This window comes from Silurus meridionalis, chromosome 6 (genome assembly GCF_014805685.1).
Source record: "Silurus meridionalis isolate SWU-2019-XX chromosome 6, ASM1480568v1, whole genome shotgun sequence".
Lineage (NCBI taxonomy): Eukaryota > Metazoa > Chordata > Actinopteri > Siluriformes > Siluridae > Silurus > Silurus meridionalis.
The window spans coordinates 4,716,732-4,744,438 of NC_060889.1; the positions used below are offsets into that span (position 1 = coordinate 4,716,732).

Sequence of the window (27,707 nt, forward strand, 5' to 3'; positions counted from 1 at the left end):
AGAATAGTTTTTTTAATGAGGTTTTGTTTTCGACTTTGAACATCGTAAATCTAATGCTGGGACTCATGACGTCATAAGTCTGCAGGTTCAACTTTTTCAATTAATTTATTACAGATAATAAATAGCAATCAGCAAAACCCCTGCCATTTGCCTGTTCGACAAAGAATAAAACATTTCTTTCCAAAATCTTTATTTCCATTTCACATTTTTTATATTGAAAAAAAAAAAAAGAATAATAAAATGATCACTTTTTGCTCTCTGGGGTTTCTTCCTCTCCAGAATTGTGTGCCTTATTAGATCAGATTATCCCTGATCTTAATAAGGATAAAGTCATTAATATACATCCACAGTACTGTCATTTCAGTCTGAAAAAGTTTACCTTAAAAAATAAATAAAATAATAAATAATACATAACAAAATAATCAAGAGTTTTTAGACCAAACTCACTAAACACATTCCTAATAAAACATACTTTGTACAAACAAAAAGTTTGGTTGAGTTTGGTCTTTTAAAAATGCAGTCTTTTCATATTAAGCCACTGTGGTCGTTAAGTGTGTTAGAATGTCCCCCTCAACACGTTATAGCAGCTATAAACAGTCGCTGAAACCAGAATGTGTAAAATCCTCTGAACTGGCAACCTCTCGTTAAAAAAAACTATAATAATCGTAATAACAATAATAATCATCATCATCATCATCATCATCGTCATCAAGTTGCATTTTTTAGGTTGGTTAATGACAAAGTGGGCGTGGTCTCGGAGCCGAAGGTGCGATGGAACCGGGTTTGATCTGGCAACCCGCGGAAACAGCGTTATAGGAACTGGTGTCTGGTGCCATTTTCCTCCTCACGCTTCCGCGAGCGCGGCGTCACCCACAGCTGCACTTTCTACACACGCGCGTGTGCACTTCAATAAGTTTGCAGAGTGAAAGAAGGAGGTGAAGGATAAACAGAGAGAGAGAGAGAGAGAGAGAGAGAATGGGCAGCACGGCGGCGGACGCGCAGGAGCGCGACTCCTCCAGGAAGAGCCCGAAGAAGAGGCACGCGTTGCGGCTCCACATGCCCGTGAGTTCGGCTCGGGGTCCGGTGTGGTGTGTGTGTGTGTGTGTGTGTGTGTGTGGGATGGGTTCGGGAGTTTTCGGAAGTTTTCGGCGCGTTCGGTTCGAGTTCAGGGTTCGGGCGCACGCGTCACAGTGAGCCGCTGACGCAGTGCCAGTTGGAGTTCGCGGGAGCGCGCGTTCCTATTAAGAACCATCAGTTGATGAGTCCGGACTTAATAACGGCTTCATAACACTTATGAGCGAATCGTGGAACAGCGTGAGTATTTGTGTGTTTGTGTTTTCAGTCCTCTGGGAAACATCCACGAGTTTCACCTAAAACTCCAGCTTTAAATCGACCCTCGAATAAAAGAGGGAATATAGGAGTCGAGTAGGAGTGAGGGATGATGGACAGATGGATGTTTGTTTTTTTGTCCTCCTTCCTATCAGATACACATTTCTGGTAAGGATGGAGGAGAACTTTTTTACTGCAGTTTCCTGACGTCTCCAATTATACAGCTGACAGTGTGATTATCAACACACAGGGCGTGGGTTAAACCAGCAACAGGTCTAAAGCCATCATGTTACAATCGAGTTTATATAGCAGGAGATCTTCCACGCCATCCCACAGAAAACAGATCTTCATGGAGATGGCTTTGTGTGCACGTTTGGGTCTCCTAGTTCAAGTATATGGAGAAAACTTCTTTCTTTTCTTGTGTGCCTCCAAGTTTGTGGTAACAGTTTTGAGGAAGAACCAAATATTGGTATGAAGTGATTTGTTTATTAACAGCCTGCAGTTGAGCTGCGCAGCCTTTACCCCCGTGCACAGATAATAATTATATAGCAATCAGCAAAACCATATACAACTACTGGCATTCGCTCAACGAAGAGAAAATCCCATTTCTTTCTTTATTTCCATTTCACATTTTTGTCCAGTGATATTTAACTCTATATTTCTGTAGCCCTCCTTTAAAAAAGACCCCAAAAATAAAAGACCACCAGCAAAATAATTCATGTTCATGAGGTTTCTTCTTCTCCAGGATTGTGCATCATATCAGATGGCTATAAAGCCGATATCTGTACAGCCTGATAACATCAGATTATTCCTGTCCTCAGTAATAAAGCAGGACGTTACACATGAACCCTCTCAGTGCTTCAGGATATTTAGCAGTTTTGTCTAATAAAGATTGCGTATTTTTTCTGAAGTTAACTGCTGTCCATTAAGCGTTCCTGCTAGATGAATAGGCCACGCCCACACAGACAGATCTTAGGCTGGTAGATGTTTGATGGAACGCTCAGATGAAACAGGAGTCAAACATCGAGATGAAAGATATCCAGAGAATTTAAAGATGTCGAGTGAAGTGTCTCCTCTGTGTGTTTATTTAACGCAGACCAACCTGGCAACCCAGACCTGCCACACCTTCAGCGATCTCTCTCCTGAGTGTATATGTGAGTGTGTGTGGGAGAGGAAATGACCAGCGCTGGGAAAACTCCAGCTTGTACCCAAGGACACTCTGCCGAAGACATAATCACAAAACATACAGACAAAACACTGGTTGCCTCTGCGATCGATCCGAGATGAAGCGACGACCGCGTGACGTTTTGTGACCGTCATGTTTTTCTTATCTGTTTTTTTTCCCTCCACAGGACCTGAGCTCCTACACGTCTCCTCATCTGGAGGGACAAAAGGAGAAATCCTCTAAAGCTGGAACGCCCAAGGTAATCAGAGATGTTGGCGCTAAACAGAGAAGATCACAGTAATTCTGGATTCTGATTGGTTGTTGACAGGTTGCTCGTATTGTAGCCACCAAAAAAAGCAGGTTTACATTCTGGTACGGTGTCGTTTCTATGGCAACAAATGTTGAATGTGAAGGTAAAATTGATTGAAGACGAGAATGAATAATTACGGAAAGGAAAATTGTTCATTAATACGTGAGTTATCGTGTGTGTGTGTGTGTGTGTGTGTGTGTGTGTGTGTGTGTGTGTGTCAGATTCCTATCATACCTTGTAATCACTGGCAGTCAGAGGGTTTTGTTCCGACGCCAGTGGTCCGTCCTGAGGTGTGTGAAAGCAGTAGGTGTGTTCGCTCTGATGACTTTTGTGAACCGGATTAATTAAATTCAGTGAACAGTTCCAGTTCATCCCGAATGGGTTCAGTATAGCAGGAGATCTTCCACATCTTCCAACCCATGTACAGCAGATCTTCATGGAGCTGGATTTCTGCACAGGGGCATTGTCATGTTGGAACAGGTCTGGATCTTCAAGTTCAAGCGAAAGGAAAATTCTTCCTGCTACGCCGTTAAGACACATTCTGGTCAGATTGAGACTGTTGTGTACAGCTGCTCTCACTTCCTGTTTCAGGAACCTACAGGAGCGGCGTTACGTTCCGGGTGGAATCCCAGCGCCTGTTGAAAGAGTACACACTTCTCTGAAGCACTACTTCCTGTTTGGATCAGTGTTTGGAGAAACAGAGGTGTTTTTGGAGTTTACAGCCTGAATAAGGTCCAGTCTTCAGCAGTAAATCCACTGTGATACTGAGACATGCATACAGAGCAGACGAGAGAGAGAGAGAGATGAACATACAACAGAATCCAGGATGGATGGCAGAAAGGAAGGAAGAATAGAATGTGTGGATGGATTGATAAATGTATAAATAGTTTTGAGAGGTTGATGGATGTATAAATGGGTTGATGGATGGATAAATGGTTGGATAGGAGGGTTGAATGGATGAATAGGTGGATGGATGGATAAGTGGATAAATGGATGGACAGATAGACAGTGATGTACACACTATGAAGCTCACCAGGTCCAGGCTGGATTCCAGCTTCTACTGGAGTCTAATGGACTGATTCAGAAACCTCAATGAAAGTCTACTGTGAATGAGATTGACCTTAAAGCCACTTCCTACGTTCTCACCCTCACGTCTTCACCCTGCAGATCTACACCAGAGTCCCACTACCAAGAAGTGGTTTCTCATCATGTTGTCATCATGTTCTGAACATCATAGTGGCGTTGCTTTGTCAACATCTTCAGTGTTTTGGATTAGATTTTTTGTTTTAGTAAAGATTTGTGATTTGACGCTCCAGTTTTTAAAATCGAAACAGTTCCTTTTAGTGATGCAGATTTTCTGACCTTCATGTCCTCCAAACTCGAGACTGTCTGATAGAAATTATAGATTTTTTGGGGGGCTGATCAGATTTTTAGTTTGATGCACCATTTAAACCAGGGACTGTGTGTGTATGTGTGTGTGTGTGTGTGTGTGCGTGCGTGCGTGCGCATGTTTACTGAGTCCTGACGTCAAAATGATCTTGTAATCATAAGGTAAATAAAATCCAGTCCAATGAAAACAGCTTTAAAAAAGATCTAATCGATGTCCGGACCGTAAAAGCTTTGAGGCTGTGGGAATAAAGTCCCTGAACACGCGCCACAAACATCTGAAGGTCGCACTGAAATGTCACACTGATTAAAACAAAACAAAACAAACAGCCAGGATTTGTAACAGAAACAGCTGAAAGCATCACTACATATTTACCCTCTGATACACACAGCAGCTGTAAACAGACTGAATTTCACAATTCAGTAACACAAGATTTGGGCTCAAGAATTTACTCCGATTGACCCGGAATGCTTAAAAAAAGATCAGTTTTAAACTGCATGAATATGCAAATTAAGACACGCCCTCAAGCCCCATTCTAACGAACACTCGTTCCTTTTTCACATCGTTTTTTCTAAACATCAGGACATACCGTTACCGTGGCAACCTCAGAGTTCATCACATCCAAAAAAAGGCCATGTCTTACAAGGTTGGGTCGAAAAAAGCGTTTCATGTTTTGTGATGTCACAAAATGCATTGATGTAGCTCCGCCCCCTCAAATCAGTTTTGAATAATAAAAAAAAAATCTGTTACAAAAAATGATTTAATAAGAATCTACCAATCAAGACGAGTTAAAAAATCACATTTGAACATTATATATATTATATTACATTTTTGAATGTAAGAAATTCATTTTTTAGCTCTTTTGGAAACTTTTTTTTCTCACTTTGCCTAAAAGCTTCTCAGATTCTGAATTAGATTTTGTTTTTGTTTTCTTGGTCCAGGGTGAAGAGCTCACCTCATCAAATACATCTAAAGGCTTCTCCCTGAGATCTCCTCTCCCTCAGCCCTCGAGCCCCCGAACATCTCCCAATTCCTCTAAACCCATCGCCTCCCACCAGGACTCTCCCCCCAAATCCCCCCATCGTCTCAGCTTCAGTGGTATCTTCCGCTCGCCATCCAACCCCTCCAGCATCAAGATCTTCTCCAGAACTCGAAAATGTAAGTGTAATAACGCTTTATTCAATATTGATTACACAAACACACCGCTTTGTCGGTTCATGGTTTGTCGCGCCCATAGGTCTTGATTTTGCTCTGGTTCAGTAACTTCCTGTTTTTGTAACAGAAATTCGAAACTTCAAACAGGAAGTACCCTGATAAAGGCTAAGGTTTTGCAAGCCTTTGATTTGTTCAATAGCTGATGCAGCATGTGGAGAGACACCAAGAGAGGAAGGAGAGGGGCATTTTATATTACAGGATGTTGTACAGGTGGATTGTGGTCCAGGTTACGCAGAGCATGAGTTCGTTATGGTTCCTCCCACACGTGTACGAGTAAAATAACTGCAGTATTACCAAATATACAGTATGTCATTATTATTATTATTACCAAAAACGAGTTTAGAGAATTTTATTTCTGATCTTAGAAACCCTCCAAAGCAGCTGAGATCCAGTGTAAAACTCCGGCTTGTCAACATACTCAAATCCCAGGCTTTATTGCACGTGTGCTCGTACACCCACATACTAATATTCCTGAATTTCATCAACACTCATTAATACTAAGACGTTTTGGGATGCAGTGGTGTACACTGTGTTCCTGCCGAGACGCTGTGATGACTCACTCTTCCCTGCTCGTGAGTCGAGGCTCTGTTTGGTCTCGGTGAGAGGAATATTCCGAGGTTTAGGCCAGAGACAGAGTGCGCAGGATTTTGGGTTGAAAGACGTTTTCCCGTTTCCTCACTTCCTTCTGAAATGGATTTGCTCCGTACTCTGTGGGATTTGTTTCTGTAAACGTTTCCATGCTCTGCTCTGGTTTCAGTTAAACAATCTTTATTCCAGGAAGTTTTTTTTTTTGTGACATTTCAGTGCCCTTTTCCACATCATGCTAACAGTTTGCATGCGGCTGTGTGATACGCACTTCACTCGGGTCTGCTAGAACAAAGTCCCAGCGGAGACGGGAAGTGTCCTCAGATCAAATCTCACTAAATCCAGCACTAGCTAGCTTGATGGAATAATTAAGAATCGAGCGTTAACATGATGCTCTCGCTGCGTAAACAGTAATTCTCAGGCTTTATTGGTAATAAACTCAAATCCAACACTAATCCTCAGTATGAGCGTGAAGATTCTTAGCTATGTTGAAAAGTGCTGAGCAAAAAACGTCTTGCTAACAAAACCTTTGGCACTTGTTACGTGTGAAAGAACAGACACGTGTTGCTAATCAGACGCTGGTCCGCGTGCGTCTTCTCGCTCTCAGTGTGAACAGGTGTTTGAAGATCGCCCACACTGATGTGTTTACTTTCCCCGAAGTCGGAGATGCCGGTTCCCAGAGTGGCGTTTCCCAGAAAGCATTGCATCATGTTGCCTGATTCATGGAATAATACTTGGGATGCTGTTAATGTTGATCAAATTTCAAAGGTTTCTGGGGAGAAATTTCAGCCCGGGCTATTTTTACCCCAGTCGAGGGTCACGCTTCGCTTCATGGATGTACTCTTAAGGGCTTTGGAAGAGTAAATAAATAAATAATACAAAAAAAACCCTTCAACTAGCATGAGCTGCACAATGCTAACGGCCTCTGAGGGCTCTGTGTGTTGCCAGATCAGTTCCCTGAAACACCTCTACAGATGTTCAATCTCTTACGATTGAAATATTCGAGGTTGCACAATGTGCTGTACAGAATTTACTCATATACTGGTCATATTCCATACCTGTTTCTGTGTGTGTGTGTGTGTGTGTGTGTGTGTTGTAGCGTCAGGCCCTTTGTCTCCGCCTACCACTCCCACTCACAGCTCCAACTCTCCTCTTTTCTCGCCGGATGAGAGACGCCTGCGCTCGCTCTCGTCTCCACCTGACACGGGACTTCAGCGCTTTACAAGCTCCGCCTCCTCCAGCCCCAGCTCTGTCCAATTTAGCCCCTCCCCTTTACACTTCAGGTCCGCCTCTCAACCGGTGAGTGGTACTATACACAAACACTGCGGCGGGTGTGTTTCAAACCACACACACTGTTCACTATATAGGCTTCATAAACACCATCATTAGTCCACTGTGGGTTTGTCCCAAATCACACACCTTGTTTGCTGTATAGACCCCATCAATAATCTGCTGTGGGCGTGTCTCAAATCACACACCAGATTTACTGTATAGGCCCAAATCACACACTCTTGTTCATTGTACAAGCTCCATCATTTGTACAATTTGGACATGTCTTAAATCACACACTTTGTTCACTATTTTTGCCCCGTCATTAGTTTCCTGTGGGCATGTCCCAAATCACACATCCTGTTTGCTATATAGCCCACATCAATGATACACTGTGGGTGTGTCCCAAATCACACATCCTGTTCACCATGCAGGCCTTATGAACACCATCATTAATCCACCACGGGCGTGTCTCAAACACAGTTTATGTTCTGCGTGTAGGTTGTACACAGACTTGTTGCGCTAGTCTCGGTCGCTTGTAGTGACTAGCCATTTCTCTCCTCAGGCGTACGGTTCAGTTGAAGGCATGTTGGAGAAGCTGGACCTCAGTGATGGCGGTGGGAGAACAATTTATGAATGAAAATCTTTATAAATATAAACTCGCACAACAGAGATAAAAGACGAATGTGATGTTTTTGTGGTGTTTCAGAGCCGGGCTGTGATATTTACACTCGCTTCATGATGGGCCACACGTGCTACGACCTCGTCCCAACCAGCTCCAAGCTAGTGGTCTTCGATACGACACTACAGGTAGGGAGGACAAAAGAAAGAGACATCATAGCAGCTTATATGTCAAAGATGATCGCCATGGCGACACAGATCGTGTAACGCTAATGCTGCACTTTAGGTCAAGAAAGCATTCTTCGCTTTGGTCGCTAACGGAGTGAGAGCTGCTCCACTGTGGGACACCAGACAGCAGAGCTTCGTGGGTGAGGAGATAAAATTTTACCTCACAAACTAGCCTTAAACATGCTTATTCCTTATTAGCATTAGTAAAAACTGACACTAGCATTATAGTAAACAAGCTAACACAGAAAATATAGCTTTAGCATTGAAAAATGTGAATTTATTTTGACTTTGTTTTTATTTTCTGTGAGAAATTAGTTGCTAATAAATGACTGTGAGCCAATGGCTAATGTTTTGTTCTGGTGTCAGGAATGCTGACCATCACCGACTTCATCCGAATCCTGCACAGATACTACAAGTCGCCTCTCGTGAGTATCTTCTGCAACTGGTTTTCACACACTGTGGAGCTGATAGTTTGCTGATCGAATCCGATTTTGCCCTCACAGGTGCAGATATACGAGCTGGAGGAGCACAAGATCGAGACGTGGCGAGGTCACTGTCCACATTCAGAATTAGCCCTAGCTTTTTTTTCTCTATCGCAGTAACAGCAAACGTTTTTTTCATCCACAGAACTCTACCTGCAGGAAACCTTCAGGCCCTTGGTGAACATCTCCCCCAACGCAAGGTACAAACACACCCTGTTACTACAAAGGCCTCATAAACACCATCCAATCACCAGCTAATGAAATGTTATTTGTTGCAGCATATATGACGCGGTTTACTCCCTCATCAAAAACAAGATCCACCGCTTGCCCGTGATCGACCCGGTGACAGGGAACGTCCTCTACATCCTCACACACAAAAGGATCCTCAAGTTCCTGCAGCTGTTTGTAAGCCCAGTGGTTTATTAATGCACGTGTAAAACTAAAACGTGTTTAATGAATGAATTAGCATTAAAGTGTAAGCTAAAAAAAAGAGCTAGCATACGAGACAGGAGGTTCCTCAGCGATGCTCTTTCCTGCTCTTTAAGGTGTGTGAGATGCCCAAGCCGGCCTTCATGAAGAAAACACTGAGCGAGCTCGGCATCGGCACGTACGACAACATTGCCTTCATCCAGCCGGACACGCCCATTATCAAAGCGCTAAGCGTGTTTGTAGACAGGAGAGTGTCGGCGCTGCCTGTCGTCGACAACGCCGGTATGAACCAGTTTTCACTTCGTTATGGGTTACAAATAACACAGACAGGAAGTGTGCTAAATGCTAAACTACACACGTGCTAACTATAGCTAGATATATGTAATTATGGGAACAGCTGGTGGCAAGATTTTCAAAGGTACACATTAAACAATAATTAGCATTGTACGGTACTGAACGTTAGGTTTTTTTTTTGTCACAATTTTGCAATTTGCTAAATTTCCGTTGCTTTGTTTGCTTACTAATTTTTCTTTTCTTTCCACGCAGGAAAAGTCGTGGATATTTATTCCAAATTTGATGTTATCGTAAGTTTCGTTTCTGTGTTTATTAACTGTCATGTCAGCTAGGTACTTAAAATTGCGTGACTAGCTATCAGTGTTTTGGCGCTGAAGCCTCATTTGAGTGCGATCGTTAGCGTTAGCGTTGTGCTCGTGCGCAGAACCTGGCGGCGGAGAAAACGTACAACAACCTGGACACAAGCGTGACGGAGGCGCTGAGACACCGCTCGCAGTACTTTGAGGGAGTGATGAAGTGCGGGAGACACGAGACCCTCAACACCATCGTGGACCGGATCGTCAAGGCTGAGGTACATAACATTCCAAGCGATCTGATTGGCTGGCCAGCTTTAAGCCACACCCACTTCTGGACACGGCACAATTTTCATCAACTACAAACACAGCATCACATTACAGCATTAAAGATACAATGTTATTGGAGTGGCCATGTTGGATTTTCTCTTTTTTTGATATCACGCCCCCTGTCTAGGCTCCGCCCACAATTTAAAGGAACACTCTGTCTTGATGGATCTGTTTTTTTTTTTTTTTTATGATAGATTTTTTCACTCATGATGTTGCAGGTGCACAGGTTGGTGGTGGTGGATGAAAACTCCAAAATCGAGGGCATCATTTCTCTATCTGACATCCTCCAGGCTCTGGTTCTCGCTCCTGCAGGTAGAAATCTTTCCGTCCATACTAAATATGCAAAAGTCTGTTTTTTTAGCAGGTTTACACAAACTAACACAAAAAGTCTGAATAAACGACTCGTGTTTGCGTTTCTTTTTACAGGTTTAAGCAGGAAGGAGGATAAAACGGAAACACAAACCGCAGCGAACACATAGCGAGTGTCACGTGAGTGTGAAAAAGAGGCGTGGCTTTGACACGTGTTCGTTATGGACGAACGTCTCTGGGAAACGCTGTTTAATATTGGTCCTGCTGTACTGTACTCCGCTCTGTATTATGGGCTCTACTGCTGCTCCACTTCACCGTGTCTCACTACAGGGAGATCATCTCATGCTCGTCTCGGCTCAAAAGTTCAGGCGGTACCTCAATCAAACTTCGGACAAAACCACGTTAACACCTGAAGCTGCTTCACCCGTTGGGGTCAATCACGTCTCCAGGCTTCTGATTTGTACCAACAAATATAAAAAATCTTCCGTTTTCGTGTTTTGTTCGCGAATTATTTCGCTGAAATCTATTTGGCGTAAATCAAAATGATTTCTCTCTCCTCCATGTCATGTTTATTTTTTCTCTCTTGATCCATGGGATTGGGATCCGTGATTGGTCAGAATGATGAAACAGGGCGGTAAATATACGGGTCCAAGCACGGAGTTCCGGCGCGAAATAAGCGGACGAGGACATTTTTTACGGTTCTTTTTTCTCGACTGTTTTTTTACGGCAAAATTCCGTCATGAAAGCAGAATTAAAAGTCATACGGTGGACGGTTGCTTTTATCGCAAAACGACAACTGAATGTACGGAATCGTTTGTCCAGCTACGAGCTCGTAATCAAGCGCACATCACTGTTTTCTTGTTATACGATTAAAGCGTAATGGTTTCCTTCAGCATTCTATCAGGAATTTTACGGTTGCTTTTAAACCAGAACCCCAAAGGCCTTAATTTCATGGCCTTGGCGTGTAAAAACGCACATTTCATTAAGCAGACATCAGAAATCATCAGAAACGCATTTGTTTCGAGCTCATCAGGAACCGACGCGATCTTTAACTGAACGATTAAACAGGATAAAGTTTATATTATTTAACTGTACTTTTGCATCCACGTTATTTTTTATCTTTTTTCTATAAAAGAGCTCTATTTTTATACTCTGATTGTATTTCTATTTTTTTCCCTAAAGTTGTTATATTTTTCTCTCGCTTTTTAAAAAAAACAAAATCAGCCTAAGAATCAGACACTAATGCTGCAGTCGTGTAAATGTGTTTTTTTTAATAATCGCACTGTGACTTTAAATACTCGCACGCTGGCCTCGAGTTCCACAGCCTGTTTCCTTCTCAATAAAAATACATCATAACATAATCATAACAACCATCATTTTACAATAACAATGGATTTATTGCATAATTATAGACAGAGATGTGCAGTATATATGATACGTGGATTTCAAATACTGCATTTTTGTGATTTGTATTTGACAGTTTTAATGAAAATGGCTTCATTTTTTTTTTTTTTTTAATAAAAAATACTTGTTTTGCATTTTTGTAGTTATAAAACACTGTAAAGTACTTTGTAAGAAGTTCCACATGATGACATCATAAAAATGCAGCCTCTGATTGGTGCGTCTCAGTATTTTGCTCAGACTTGTTGAGATCAGAACAGAAAATTGATCCATATAGAAGAAGGTGGTGAAGGTAAGAAACCTGCAGGCCGCCAGCTTTCAAATAAACATCCAATGATTGATAAATAAATATTTAATTGCTGAATATCGAACCCTAAATGAAGTAGCTGTTTAGTAGGATCATAATTTAGCAGACCACTGCATGAACGACTGCCTGACACATTAAATATGATTATATTTATGATCAATAATCAAATGATTCATTAGTTATAAACTAGTCGATATGAATGCAGGTGCCATCAGTCGGACACAAAATAACTACATTTGGATAGAATTATGAATATGACAGGGATATTGTATGTGAATATATGATCTGTTGACTGGTTGCATGTGACAGATTTATTGCTGATTCGGCCTGAGAAAAGCTGTTGCTCTCAAACATCGTTTACTTAATCAACTGAGTCGGTGTGTAATGTGAAGGAACAGAACAAACAGACCAATTGATGGAAGGTTTGTGAAGAAATGTCATGCTCCCTTAAGGATTTTTTTTTAACCCAACCCCGATCATAGAGACGTTTTGTTGTTTATAAAGTGTCTCGAGAACGATTTAGCACTAACCCTGGTGTAATTACAGATGTGTCCACTAGGTGCCAATATAGCGCTATAAAACTGTTTTTGACCTCTGATATGGAAATCTCAAAAACACAGATATTCGATTTGGAGGAAATAATAAAAATGTGACGAATCAGAGACTTAAGAGAGAGAGAGAGAGAGAGAGAGATGGGTATGTATTATTCAATATCACCTATAACATTCTTTACAAAATGTAAACTATTGAGAGAAAGGAGAGAAAGAGAGTGATGGAGATCGAGAGGAAAGACGAGTGAGAAGAAGGTTTTAAGAGAATCAGAAGTGAGAGTTTAAAAGAAAAAGTCTTTATTTCCATCACCAGACAAAATAAACAGATTTTATTTCACACACACTTTCAGCTGATAAAATTAAAATAAAACTACACATAAAAATACTAATGAAAGGTTGAATATGTTTGTGTTATGAGTGTGTGACAGTGCAGTGGCTGTGAGACGTCTGGAAACTCCCAGTGTTTCATGGTGTTTGAGACACGTGCATGTTCCTTTGGTTTCTATGCAACAAAATCTGCAACGATCTGAAGATTGAGTTTAAATGTCAATGTCCAGAACTCTGTTATCATGAAGAACAGTCTCTCACTCAGCCACACTCTCAGCATCCAGACACTTTCACACATTTCTCCAAACATTCAGCTGAAATACTTTGCTGTGCTTCTTGGTGTTTGATTCGGTTCTTGTGCTGCAGTTCATCCCAGAGCAGTTCAGTAGGATTTAGGTGCGGTGTCTGGGCAGACCCTCCAGACGTCTGTTCACTCTCTAAATAACACGTGCAGAACTCAGACGTGCGCTTCGGCTCATCGTCTTGTTGTACAGTGAAGTCGCTTCCAATGAGCCACAGTCCAGACGGAACTGCATGGTGTTGAAGTATGGAATGGTTGCCATGTTGGCACTTTTCACCCAGAATAAGTCTCCAACTTTCCCTGCTCCAAAACAAGCCCAAACCATTAAACCCCACCTCCATGTGTCAGTGTGGGGGTTGAGGGGATCACATCTTCTCTCCTGTTCACCGTCTTACACAAGTTCTTCTCTTAGAGACAAAACTGTCCTGTTTGGACTTCAAACGTTCTTTCACTCCTTCACTGTCCAATTCTTTCTTTTTCTCTCTCAGCAAAACCAAAGGAACATCTCAAAAACCATTAAAGACTCCGTGTCTCCAAACATTCCACAGCCGCAGTACATCGCTATGGTAACCGGTGATGACACGTTAATGTTCAATAAATATCCTCTTTTTTTTTTTTTTATCGGATTAATTTAATAATCAGTTTGAATGATAACAAAAAGCAGCATCTCATGAAGCAAAATAAGATCCTAATAATAAAAAATAATAAAAGCTTTATATATTAGATGTAATTTGAAATAAAAAAACAAAACACGATCTGGACGTGAGAGAAAATAAAATGTAAGAAAAATGATTTCATTTAAATGGTTCAGGATTCACTCTTAATGTACCTCATAAATAAATAATGCAAAGAATGGGGTTTTAGAGGAAATCTGTTCACACACACACACACACACACACACACACACATCTGATCTCTCACTGTATCAGGTTCATCCTTTTCATTCTCTTTCTGACCTGCATTTTCTTTCCATCCTCCTCGTGTACACGTTCTGCCTCCGTATTCATCCCTCCATTCATTTAGTCGAAAAAAAAAATCGACATGTTCATTCCACGAAAGGAAATCTGTGTCCCAAGATTCACCTCACTGCAAAATTGTGACCGAACAAACACAAGAACATTTAAACATCAACTCCATCATGAATTTCCACGTCTGGTTTCTTCAAAAACGCTGAATTTTAGCAGAAAGAAATCTGATGCGAATCGAAAATTAATTCTGAAATGTTTTTTTTTATATATATTGTAAGTTTCGTAAAATGATACGAGGTCGTCAGTGAACTAACGCTCAATATTACACCGAATCAGATTGAAATTTACCATCAGGAATTCATGAGAATGTGTTTTCCTGTAAATAAATTAAAAAGTAGCTACAGACTGTATGATAATATAATAATAATTTATTACCTTAAATTAAAATGAAATGAAAGTCAGATGGAGATTCATGTGAACATTCCTGCTTGTTTGATTTACAGGAAAATGTGATATTACTATTTATAAGAAACGTTTTTTTGTTTGTTTTTTTCGAAGTTTGATTATTAGCTGCTATCTGTCAGACAACCAACTTTCAATACCTCAGTCAGTCTCTCAATCACTTTTCTCTCACACACACACACACACACACACACCCTTGCAATTTGGAAAAAAACATTGGGAATCCTCTCTGCCTGTAATCGTTAAAGAAAGACAGGTATGGCTTGGATGCGGCGGCCATTTTGGATATTTGGAAGCGCAGCTGAACTGTGAAGTTCCATCAATAAGTTCTCACCTTTCATGGTTCTTTATACAAAAATGGAGACACACAAAAAATGTGACATCTTTGGATGCAGGAGCATGAACATTTCGCCTTGACTTGAACTACGAGACCCAAACCTGCTCCTCTGTTCATGTTCGCGTGAAGATCTGCTCTACACGGGTCGGACTGGAGCATCTGCACCTCACCTCACCTCCATCACGACCTGACTTTACTAACACGTTTGTAGCTCCACAAAATCTTGTGGAACATCTTCCCAGAAGAATGGAGCTTGTTATAAACGGGGATTCAATGTGAAATGGGATGTTTAAAAAAAGAAGCACATATCTTATGGTCAGGTGTCCACAAACTTTTGCCATTAAAGGTTATGGAGAGCCATCAGGTGAAGAGGATCCGTGTTCGAGATGAGCAGCACATTTCCATAAAGGAAAACTTGTGGGACGTTTTTTTATTCGCACAAAGCACAAGTTTGGAACTTTTTAAAAAAAGCTGTTTTTTTGGTACTTTATAAATCATAATGACGTCATGTCCACTGTGAAGTTTCACACTGATGATGCCACAGAATTCCATCTGGGTTCGAGCTCCGAGAGTCCAGTCGCATTGCTTCTCCTTTATCGACTGTTTGATTTCCCTCACAGGAGTACCGTACTTTCCAAACGCTCCTGAGACGATTCCAGACGCACTTTTTCCACGATCACGTCAACGCACGTCTGCCGGGCGTCTGATCAGCGCTTCTCGAAGCGGCCTGAATGTGGATCGAGGCTTGTTTTAGTCTTTTCTTTATAGTTTTCTCACCACTTCTGCGTGAAACGTTGACGTTCCGGATCCTTCTGCGCTGTTTCCCCTTTACGTTATGGCTAAGAGCTAGCTAATATCCTCATGTACAATCGAATAACAGAGAGGAGCCTTTGGCCTTTTTTTTTCGCCCAGTTGCCTAGCAACAGTGTTCTCTTTATTTATTTATTTATTTATTTTTTAAATCCAGCAATTTTCAGGAAGCTTCCAGTTCCTTACTATCTGTATAATCTTGGTGCTCTCATGATCCCGATCTGCTAGCGTTGATTGGAGCAGCAGCGGTGATGGAACAGACGAAAAGCTGCTCTTCAAGCGTCGTATTGTCTGGAAATCAGTCATCATTAAGAAAACTCGGATAAACTTTGCATGTAAAACGGAAGAATTATCATGAGCTGGGAATCCTCAGGACGCGGTGAAGCGGATGTTCTTTTCTTTTTATTTCAGAATGGATTCTTAATCGGTTTCCTAAGGGACGAATGAGAAAGGACTTGAGGACGTCACTGGAACACATCATCTCCACGTCCTCTTACGATCTTCTGAAGGAACGAGGGAGTAAAGGAGAAGGAGAAAGAGGAGGACGGTTGGAGTTCTTCATTTCTGAGTGAGAAACGCCCCGATAGTCAGACCGACTGCCCCCAGCGCCGCCAAACTGAACACGGACGTGGTTAGAGACGGCCACGAGCTGCTGAACACCGTGTCCTTCTTCCTCGTGTACAGCTCCACAAAGGCATCCTTGGGGAAAGAAAATGAGAAAAAAATTCTGAAGAACGAATAAATGATGAAGAGCATCCCTCAGGACAGGATAGAGCATGTTAAATAAACATTACACAAATAATAGATTGATATAAAACAACAGATATGCGCTCTGGAAACTTCTATTATTCATCAAGAATTTCAAGCCCTATTTTCTATGAATATGCAAATTTGTACATTCTGTATTTGCATACCGGAACCTGGTTGGCTCTTGTATTTTTATGACAAGATAACTATTCAAAACAACAGCAAACGTGTTTCACCACAAATTCTCCCTTAAGACGTATAATATATATATATATTATTTATTTATTTTATAACATTTCAATTTTTAATACCAATATTTTTATTGCCAAAAATATTGGGACGCCTGTTTTCCCAGTCATATGTGGTTTATTGTTCCTGAATATTTATTACCACCAGGGGTCGCACAAGGACGGGAAGTTCACTACTTTTTGATGTACTCCATTATTTAAAAATACTTGTGTAAAATATACATATATAATATTTGTACTAATATCATCTGTTTTTTATATATTTTCTATAACATATATAGAGCTAATACGTTGTCCAGCTGATCCAGAGGCTTTCGGTTGTTATGCAGGTGTAGCAATGAATTAATATAAAAAATGTATTAAAGGATTCAAAACAATTTGGGCGTAAAGAAAAATGATGTAGAGTATGGGTTTGATGAGAGCTATTCATTTGACACGGAGGGTTTATTTTTTTGCCATTAGCTTCTAGTTGAAATTTGTTTATCACAGACCCCCCTCAAGGATGTGATGTCAGCGTTTTTTGTCCTTGCCAATCAGATCCAACCTGAGATTATCATATATGATGGTATATGATAGAACCATTTTGCCAATGTTTTGCTACTTTGCGTCTCCCTAGTGGTGGGAATGTGAGTCGCACCCTGATTTAAGCGTCAACTCACAAACACGCACACGGCCTTCTCTGAGTGTACTGGTGTGTGCCGGGCGATCTGGGGGGTCGAGAGATTGAAGATCCATCTGCATGCCAACACATGCAGGAGACCAAACGTGCCTGATTAAAAACAGACGGTTTATCTTCAAACACACACACACACACACACACACACACACACACACACACACACATGACCACAGACTCCATACACAGAGTCGAGTATCTTCACCTCATTGGCATTAAATGAGAAATTGAAAGTTCTTTAAAGTGCGCAGAGGAAAAGAGGATGTCCGGTAAAACACAGCTGCTCCCATCGCAGACCCGAGGCTTTGTTCATAGCAGGAAGTCTAATAGGCCTGGCTGAAGTCATGCGGATGAAGGGGGCATGGGGTGGGAGGGATGGTTTGGGGGAGGGGGTTTGTTCCTCTTGGTGGTTTGTTCGGGAAGATGAGTGTGACAGCATTACCTCACGCCTTACATAATCTCTCTGCTTCAGCGCTACGGGCAGAGAGAACAAGCGGCAGTACATCATGGCCTCTATTTACACAAAGCTCAGCTGAGGTTTGATATGATTTTAGAGCACACATTCGAACTGTATAAAGTAACAATTATGGCACAAAAATCAAAACGTCGTCAATCAACCAGGACGCATCTTTCCTGCAAAACTACAGGAACAAATTCAAGCTTTATTATATTTAGCATCACTTCTGGAAAATTGGAAATGATAATGCTGGTGGTCAGGGATTGGTGATTGGGAATAATAACAGAGGTCAATGATTGGTCATTGGGAATTATAATGGTGGTGTGTGATTGGTCATTGGGAATTATAATGGTGGTGTGTGATTGGTCGTTGGGAATTATAATGGTGGTGTGTGATTGGCCGTTGGGAATTATAATGGCAGTGTGTGATTGGTCGTTGGGAATTATAATGGTGGTGTGCAGGGATTAGTCATTGGGAATTATAATGGCGGTGTGTGATTGGGCATTGGGAATTATAATGGCGGTGTGTGATTGGTGGTTGGGAATTATAATGGCGGTGTGTGATTGGGCATTGGGAATTATAATGGCGGTGTGTGATTGGTGGTTGGGAATTATAATGGCGGTGTGTGATTGGGCATTGGGAATTATAATGGCGGTGTGTGATTGGTCGTTGGGAATTATAATGGTGGTGTGCAGGGATTAGTCATTGGGAATTATAATGGTGGTGTGTGATTGGTCGTTGTTTCCTGCTCTCACGGTCTCGCGTTTCCTAATCTGTATCTTCTCTTACTCAGAGCAACTAAAATAAAATCCTCCTGCTTAAGCCTGTTATTGTCGTAAGATCTGCCTTTAATACCAAGGAAAGTCCCAAAGTAAGAATAGGAGGAAGTGTTCTGAGTGTTCAAGAACTGACATGGTGAATATTTTCCTGCCTTCAACGTACTCTGAGGGTACAAAAACGCTGGCGCGGATCACATGCTCAAAGTATCTGATGCTTACATGCTGGACCAGTTCACTAGTTAGTTCACTACTCAGGTAAACATGCTAACACAGACATTCTATTATTATTATTATTATTATTATTATTATTATTATTAATATTAACAGGTTACTGCATCCTGTTTGGTTCAGTTCAGAGCTTTGCTGGACCTGCTGCACTAAACAGGCTAAGCAACAGGCTAAGCAACAGGCTAGCATTAGAACAGGATGAATCATAATTAGTATTTGCAAAGATGAACATAAAGTACAAACTAGCAATTAGCAGACAAAAACTACAGGATTATTATATTACATTATAAAAACAGTCTACAAAATAGACTAACTAACAAACTAGCATTAAACAGTCAAACAGCCACACTCCTGAATTAGCATTACTGTAAACAAGCATTATATTATTAGGCCCATTGGGGTGAGAATCATGCTGCCCAAATTTGCAGGTATTAGCATAGACATTGTGTGTGTGTGTGTGTGTGTGTGTGAGTGTGTGATCTACAGAACCATTGCCACTGTAAGTAAAGCAGGATTTTTTTGGAGCTACGTAGTTATTGATGCCGTTTCTCCGCCTCAGTGAACTCCATGGTCATGAGCTGCTGCTGAGAAAACAGCAGCTGACTTTGATCTAAATGAATCAGAAAGCTCGTGATGTCACGTGTGGAAATTTCTGTTACACTCTCATCACCCAGGCATGATGGTGCTTCGTCCCAAATCCACTGGAGTTCACTTTTTTCTTCCTAATTAAAGTGCAGAACACTTGCAGGACCATATGTAGTGGTGAAGGGGAGGAGTTATGCAAATACTCTGCAGCTTTTCTCAGCTCGAAACAACTTCTCCATCTACTCCTTTTCCATGTTTTCTCAGCAAATGCAGGCACAGAGACGAGTCATAAGCAGAGGTGGCAAAAGTACACACATCCTTTACTTAAGTAGAAGTACAGATACTCATGTTTTAAAATACTCGGGTAAAAGTTGAAGTACTGATTATACTTTTTTACTCAAGTGAAAGTAAAGAAGTTTTGGCTCAGACATGTATTTAAGTAAAAAGTAGTTATTACTTCTACCTGTTTTAGGTGTTAACTGGACCTCACATCACGAGGATGAGTTTGAGAGTTTGATTCCTGCTCGAGCTGGTGGTTGCTGTGTTGGTAAATAAAACTTCTGGACCTTGTCCACTCTGAAAACATTTCAATTCTGTCCTTTCTGTGTTGGATTAATTTCCTGGTCTTTAATGAAAAATAACTCCACCAAAAAAAGGCACTTCTGTGGTAGCTCAGTGGGTTAAGGCTTGTGCCTGGTTGTGATGGTTTAAAGGTAGATAGACCTGCTCTAATCAAGCTTCCTGGCCTCTCTTCCCTGATGGTTCAGTGGGTTAAATCAGGTATCTTGCGTTTGGTGGGGTTCAGGGGTCGAGTCCTGCTTTCTGCCTGCCAGTCACGATCAGGATTCACTTCCTACATTTTTCTTTAGCGATATATTTTTGTTTTTATTGGGTTGAAAAGAAAGATAGACCTGCTCTAAACAAGCTTCCTAACCTGTCCTCACCGATGGTTCAATGGGTTAAGGTTGGTATCTCGCTGGTGGTGGGGATCATGGTTCGAATCCTGCTTTCTTCCTGCTAGTTACAATGTGGGTTCAACTTGTGCTACTTACATCTGTATTTGCTTCCTAAATCTTTCCTTAGTGTTAAATTCTTGTGTTGGTGGTTTGAAAAGAAAGATAGACCTGCTCTAAACAAGCTTCCCAGCTTGTCCTTCCTGATGGTTCAGTGGGTTTAGACTGGTATTTCGCTGTTGGTGGGGTTCAGGGTTCGAATCCTGCTTTCTGTGTTTCTGTCTGGTCTGAATTTCTTGTTTTGAAGCATGAAACGAAGGATAAACCCCCAAAAAAAAGAAGGTGCATTGTGGGACTTGATGGCTTTGTGGTAAAAGCCTTGCCTCTGAGCTCAGAGGTTGTTGGTTCGAATCTGGCTTGTCCCCACACTGTATAAGCTGTGTGGAAAGTAGTGTGTGGTGAGCAATGGAGTGGGTGACTGTGAACAAAGACTGTAAAGACCTGCTGGGTTACAGCCTCAGAAAAAGTGTAGGTGATAGGTTTTTGGCAGAATGTTTCCCTATATATGCAAAACTAAGTGAATACTTTTTTGGACGTTTTTGCTTCATAACCCCCTGTTTTCAGCTTCTCAGACGCTGGGGGGGCCAGATGCCTGGATATTGCCCCCCTGCTTCAGGATACACCCTCCGAAACCATCCACATCCAACCTTCCACGCAGCCATTTCTGACACCTTCCTCATTACGGCCACCAGAACCTTCCGCACTCTTAACTTTGAGTCCTGGCCGGGGTTTGAACCAGCAACCTCTCAACCCAGAGGCAAAGCTCGTACAATTGAGCCACAGGATCTCCTGCAAGAACCTGATTTTTAGGACCTTTTTTGGTTCTTTTATAAAACTTTTTAAACAATTTAAAGGATAGCTAAGGGGTAGGAATTGAACCGGGTGAGTCAGATAGCAGAGGCCGCATCACTAACCACTACACTACCAGAGAGGTGACAAACAAGGCTTTGCTTATTGGACTCTTGGCTTTTCTATAGTTAAGAGACCACTGTTTTCTCTAAGATCATGATGGTAGAGGGTCAAAACTTCTCCTTCCTGTTCATTCTCTCAGTAACTCGAAGTCTATGAGAAGTGACTCAGGTACAAGAACCACATCTCCAACACCTGCACCACTGATATACCATGATTTACCAGCAACCAATTTTAATGACCTTTTATTGTTCTGTTTTTAAAAACTTCTTATAATGTTCAATATGAAACTAGAGGTAAGAATCGAACCAGGAAAGTCTTTCATCATAGATCACTAATGGCATTACTTCAAAACTCAAAACTTTGTTAGACATGTAAATAAGCAGGAAAGACAAAGACAAAGAGACACAGACACAGCTTTAGAAAGAGTGAGAAACAAATAGAGAGACAGCAAGAGAGAGACATATACAGTGAGATAGAGACATTTACTAAAAGAGACACAGAGACAATTAGACAGAGAAAATAGAGAGACAAAGATAGCGAGATATAGCCACTTCCTGTTGGAAGTGTTTCTCCCGAGCGACTCTTAATGATCTCATTTACTAAATGAGCAGTAGTGAGTTAAGTGTTGGCTCAGGTGCAGCTTGGAGGTGTTACACATGTATCATATTTACAGCATGTGATATATATGTACTAATAAAGCACTAAATGGTTTGGCTCCATGTATCTCTCCAGTCTTTTAACACGCTACAATCCGTCACGCTCCCTGAGATCTCAAAACTCCGGGCTTCTAGTAGTTCCCAGAATAGCAAAGTCCACTAAAGGTGGTAGATCATTCTCACATTTAGCTCCTAAACTCTGGAATAGTCTTCCTGACAGTGTTCGGGGCTCAGACACACTCACCCAGTTTAAGTGCAGATTAAAAACATATCTTTTTAGCAAAGCCTACACATAACACACATCACATATCATAACCTTGTGCTCCAGAACATCTGATCACATGCACATTCTCAACTTGTGCTGTTAATATCATGAACAGCAGCTACGCTAATTCCTCTCCACTGCTTCTCTTTCTCTCCCCATCCCGAGGCTTCCTGAGGTTGCTCCAGCTCCAGTCACGTCCCACCTCATGAAGATTATGGACCTTTGAAGAAGTAGATGCCGAACTCGCAAACATCCCGAACCATCTAGAGATGTACCAGTGCCAATTGGATCCCACTACATGTGTGGTTTTGACATTGGACCTCCTGGAGTGTTTAAAGGCTCTGGCATGGAGAAACTAATGCTGGATCTGTGATGATCACAAATGTTGAGACTTGACTTGATATGTAAGCAGCATATGTACAGTGATTAAATATAAAGGCTATATCAGTGCAGAGACGTGTGGACATCATTAAGAGCCTTTGCTATGTTTCCACACGGACAGTTATTGAGGTGATACCGGAGAGACTGCACCTCTTCAAGTCAAGTCAGGAAGCTTATATATATAAAATTATAGACATTTTACAGATTTGAATGATGAATTGTTTTTATCTGTACGATCAATAAAGACAGTAATTCAAGTTTGTGTCGCCATTATGAGGGGAAACCCCACAAAACGCCACCTAGAGGTTTAATTGTGTAAAACATGGCGGATTTTGGTGTTTGATTTGAGACTTGGCGCAAAAATAAAACAAAAGTTTACTGATTAAAAATATTTTTATCTGGAGTTTATTTATTTATTTTATATCTAAGTAAAGAAAGGACGTCATGGATAAACGTATTTTTTGCCAAAGGTTTTAATTTCGCCTCTTTTTTTATTTATTTATTTATTTATTTATGTATTTACATTTGGTGAAACAGAAATGCGCGCTGAATTGATCGCGCGTCAATAACATTTCGTGCCGTTTAAAATAATTTTCATTTTGACAGCCAAATATACATATACATACATACATACACACACATATTATATATATATATATTAATACAAAACGAATTAAAAATGTTGTTCCCTAATAAATGTATGCAGGCTGAAGATCCACATATTAAACACAAGCAGAGAAAAGATGATTATGATCAGGAATGTGTCTGTTCTCAGTCATGTTCTCATCACTGACTCCCTCTGTCTCATCCACATTAACCCCAAACTTCTTACTGCCTTCTGCCTGCTGAATCTTATCTCCATAAACTAGTCTACATCTGTGGTGAGTGAGAGTCAGGACTTTATACACCATCGGTTGTTCGGCTGAAATCGGCGCACAGTGAAAATAAAAAATATATATTTCACCAAATCAGTGGATTAAAACTAAAGTAACGAGTCTGTTTTGAAAATGTAAGAAGTAAAAAGTACAGATATTTGTGTAAAAATGTAATGAGTAAAAGTAAAAAGTTGTCTGAAAAATAAATGGTGGAGTAAAAAACTAATACCAGAAAAATCTACTTAAGTATTTGTACTCCGTTACTTCCCTCCTCTGGTCATAAGAGACCGAATGGGTGGAAAAGGGAATCGACTGAGCATCATGGGACGGCGGATGGGGAACATCATGCTCTGTTTCATCATTTCACCCACACACCCACACACACGTGACCTCTCTCTGCACTGGTGGGATGAAGTGAAGCATGCCTGTTTTCCATTACATGTCTTTCTCAGTCTCCTGTTGTTGTGTAAATACGCTTTTACGGCATCGCAAGTCACATGGCGAACACCTCGAGGTGTCGTGATCCCTCACTGTGATCTCTTACACGCTTCTCCTAATGTTCCCGTCCACATGTATGTGGATGTTTTTCTAATAACAAAGCAGCCTGAACTTTCTACATGTCCTAGCACTGATGTAAAGTTTGACTCTGCGATTTCAGATCTTTATAAAGCTCCTATATAAAAGTGAAAAGCGAAAAGAACGATAAACTGAGATCTGATTTGAGATGAAAGCGTCCAGCGCAGATGACGCAGGCTGAGATTGTGCTTTGATCGTTTCTCCTGGAGATTTTATCCTGTCAGGACAATTCCAACAATTCCAACATTATGACTAGCTGTGAGTTAACACCCAGCTGTTCGAGCCATGCCGAGATCGGACACCTGTGAATCTCGGGCTAGCGAAATCTGAGCCGGACTGAACAGTAACGATTCACGACTTATAATTGTTCTTTAGTTTCTCCTCTAATGGAGCTTTATGGGTAACGTAGGTGAGTAAAGAGCTGAGGTCACCCGATCAGCCACAGAAACAGGAAGCGCCGATCACATTTTTGTTGTTCATCAGAACACGATTTACCACATGATCGAACGAATGCACACAGAAGCAAACCTAGTCCATTTATCTAGCGAGGTCTAAATTTACAAACACTTAACTAGCTAGCGGATCGGATTAGGGATATCTTAGATTGGATTAGATTCAACTTTATTGTCTTTGTGCAGAGTACGAGTACAGGGTCACATGAGCAATTAGTTTCGCTATATTCATTAAAATCCAGAACGAGCACTTGCTGTATTTCAAGTGAGTTCTGCGCGTTTTGATCTTGTGTGAGGTCAAACGTTTCGAGTCTCTTATTGTGTTTCCTTTTACGTCAAGCGGATAACGGCCTCGTGTTGAGATCGCCTGAGAGACGCAGGAGAGTGTTTAGCCGAACCGCTTCATCAGCAGAAGTGTTTAATAAGGTCAGCGACTGTCCCTCAGGCGTCTCCTACGCAACACACTATTTTACCTCAGTGGACAGAAAAAAGCCTGGAAGCATAACGAAAAACAAACGTGGGATTCTTTCTCAAAGGGGTCGAGTTGTCGCCATGGTTACCGCAACGTGATCCATTTGCTTTTCTCACCACTTGCAGGGGGTTGGAGGGGTGGTATTGGGATGAGGAGAGGGGTGGTACAGGGAGGGAGCGGAGTCCCCAGGAGTCACTCAGATCCAGGCAGACTCTTATGACATGCTATGAGTGCGCGTACGCAAACTTTGAGACATAACCGACAATTCAAAATCATTTTAGAACTTTTTTATTTCCTCATAACGCTGATCAGTTTGGACATGCAGTATATAACCGTGTAGAGTGCTGTGTATCGTCTCTCGGCCGCCTCAAGGCACTACATCGAGCCCATGGGAACATGCCAACACACACACACACACACACACTTCAGGAGCTAAAGTGCATGGTGTGAAGAAGCAGCACACAAACCCAGTGGTGTAATTATCACGTTAAAAAGGTGGGAATGTCTCCAGCGTAAACACTGAACGTTTTATACACAAACGCTTGCATCAGGCAAATTCGCAGCCTCATAACACCTAACAAATTACACACTGACGCTAGACAACACACACAACCCCGACGGCCGCAAGACCATACGCTTCAGCGTCCACCAGCTTGTTTATCGGTGTGTCTGAGACTTGAAAGGATCTCCGATGAATTTTGGATAAACCGGTGATCATGTGACATGGTGAAAACAGGAACACATGGTTATCGCTGCGATTTCTGTCTGTAATTATGAAATCCTGTAAATCACGGATTTACAGTTACAGTGTAATAACACTTACAGTGAACAAAACATCAGTAGGTTTGAAGATTTCTATAATATATTGCTTTGTTATTTCACAAACCTTTTCATCATGCGAAATTTTAAACCGGTTGAATTTCCCCCATGTAGCTGTTTGTGGCTTCTGATACGCTGGATCAAGTGCGATTCTGATCATCTGATACCTGATATCTGAGCATAAGATTTGTGGTATGTGCTTCTTTTTGAACATTCCATTCCACAGGTAGTCCTCATTTGCTCTTATAAGAACTTCCAATCTTCTGGGAAGATGTTCCACTAGATTTTGTGGAGATTTCATTAAGCACCAAGGCTAAAATTTCACGCTCCTGCATCCAAAGATGTCCTACACAATCGCGTGCCTCCAACTTTGTGGGAACATTTTGGGGAAGAAACGCTTATGGCTGGAAAAACCAGGTGTCTAAATACTTTTGGCAACACCATACATAGAAAATTTGTGTGTGTGTATTTGTGTGTGTGTGTGTGTGTGTGTGTGGTTGAAACTCAGCGTGCTGTAAATAAACCAGACCAGCTTGGTCAGAGAATCTAATAAAGACACGCTTATTGTATCTGCTGAGTGAAAAGGCCACGATGACGTGCACGGAGATGAAGAAGAAGGGTTTGCTGAATCATCTCACACACACACACACACACACAAACACACACACACACAGACTCATTTTCCCCAAATGCCCTTTTACAGAAGTCACCCAACACCTTCTAAAGCTCAGGTTGAAGAAAAAATCCTCACCGAAAGGAACAAGGAGACAACAATGACGAGAAAAACTAAAATCAGTAGCTGAGTCAAGACGTGAATGTTCACAAGATGTGATCTTGATTCTGCTGCTGTTTTTTGTTTCTCCTCTCCATTTTCTTGTTACGTTCTTTCCCTTCCGCTGAGACATCATACCCCACGTTCATTCTCAAATCAGTGTATGTGCAGCATGATAAAATCTCTACTACCAGTATTCCAGACCTTCTCATGAACAAAAATGGATAATGAATGGATTATCTTCAGGAGCTTGCCTTGTTGACACTCTAATATCTAGTTAGTGGTGATGGTTGTTCATGAACCCTTTATCCATATTTCTTTAATGTGACTCAGAAGAACGAGTCGTCTCAAAGAGTGATTCGTTCATTTTCTACTGAACACATTGCAAAATCTTGGTAGGTACGGGAAACTGAATTGAGTAGTTCAACTCATGAGTCGTTTGTTTTTGTTTTTAATTATTTTATTGTCATATTTTCATTATTGGGACTATAGTTAAAGTTGGTGTATGTGGACAAGTTGGGGATCTGCGTATTGAAAATGTAACATTTTCATTTATTTCTGATCAAAGAAACGTATTGAACTAAACGAATCCTAAAAAAGATTGGTTTAAACAACTGAATGGTCACTAAATGGTCTGATCTTTCCATAACAACAAAGGCAACCATAAGTCATCAAGTTTATATTCTGCTATATACAGCTAGCTAGTATTTTGGGTGTAGGTAAGGAGACCTTTCTTTAGGAAAACCCCTCAAAAAACGGGAGAACTTACTACACCTTCGAGCCATTATGGGAAAAGTAAGCGAGAGCAGTTACATTCAGCGAGCACTGAGCACTTTGCTCTACATGGTGCAGGTTACCAGGGCCAACAGCAAGGTCTTGCACTTGTCCCTAGTTTTCTCCGGTTAGAAGAAATAAGCGACGCTTATAAGACCAGCACCGAAGAACTTTCCCTTCTTGTAGTGTTTAATGCTGCCAGCTGGTCGGATTACTGAGCGAAACAAGAGACCAGAGTGTGTGTGTGGAACACTCCTTGGAGTCTGGAGATGAGCTAACTTTTCCATGGTGAACCCAGTGAATACCAGAC

The 27,707-nt window shown here is 41.3% G+C and overlaps 3 protein-coding genes across 3 annotated transcripts in view; 2 read left to right on the top strand and 1 right to left on the bottom strand.

The window, feature by feature from the left end:
• The window catches only part of LOC124387110 (CPD photolyase), a 27,635-nt gene extending 11,991 nt beyond the window's left edge, over window positions 1-15,644 (top strand). Inside the window, exon 10 of the mRNA XM_046851226.1 lies at window positions 14,013-15,644. The gene's annotated coding sequence lies outside the window, so the exon portion shown is untranslated. The remainder of the gene's footprint in view (window positions 1-14,012) is intronic.
• Window positions 726-11,402, top strand: prkag2b (protein kinase, AMP-activated, gamma 2 non-catalytic subunit b). The gene is made up of 16 exons (XM_046851224.1): window positions 726-1,062; window positions 2,682-2,753; window positions 5,133-5,349; window positions 7,091-7,290; window positions 7,826-7,877; window positions 7,970-8,070; window positions 8,168-8,249; window positions 8,476-8,534; window positions 8,613-8,658; window positions 8,737-8,791; window positions 8,870-8,996; window positions 9,137-9,302; window positions 9,567-9,604; window positions 9,739-9,885; window positions 10,156-10,249; window positions 10,364-11,402. Exons 1-16 carry the CDS (start codon window positions 976-978, stop codon window positions 10,414-10,416), a joined length of 1,596 nt encoding a protein of 531 aa, XP_046707180.1. The 5' UTR covers window positions 726-975; the 3' UTR covers window positions 10,417-11,402.
• bcl2b (BCL2 apoptosis regulator b) overlaps window positions 12,780-27,707 on the bottom strand; it is a 27,724-nt gene continuing 12,796 nt past the window's right edge. The window contains exon 2 of the mRNA XM_046851235.1: window positions 12,780-16,409. Coding sequence (XP_046707191.1) covers window positions 16,269-16,409 — 141 coding nt within the window. The 3' untranslated portion in view covers window positions 12,780-16,268. The remainder of the gene's footprint in view (window positions 16,410-27,707) is intronic.

Excerpts from the sequence above, each read along its gene's own strand:
- prkag2b (XM_046851224.1), top strand. The coding sequence starts at position 976 with ATGGGCAGCACGGCGGCGGACGCGCAGGAGCGCGACTCCTCCAGGAAG. Across the intron at positions 8,250-8,475 it reads CAGACAGCAGAGCTTCGTGG|GAATGCTGACCATCACCGAC; the intron begins GTGAGGAGATAA and ends TTCTGGTGTCAG. Across the intron at positions 9,303-9,566 it reads GCCTGTCGTCGACAACGCCG|GAAAAGTCGTGGATATTTAT; the intron begins GTATGAACCAGT and ends CTTTCCACGCAG.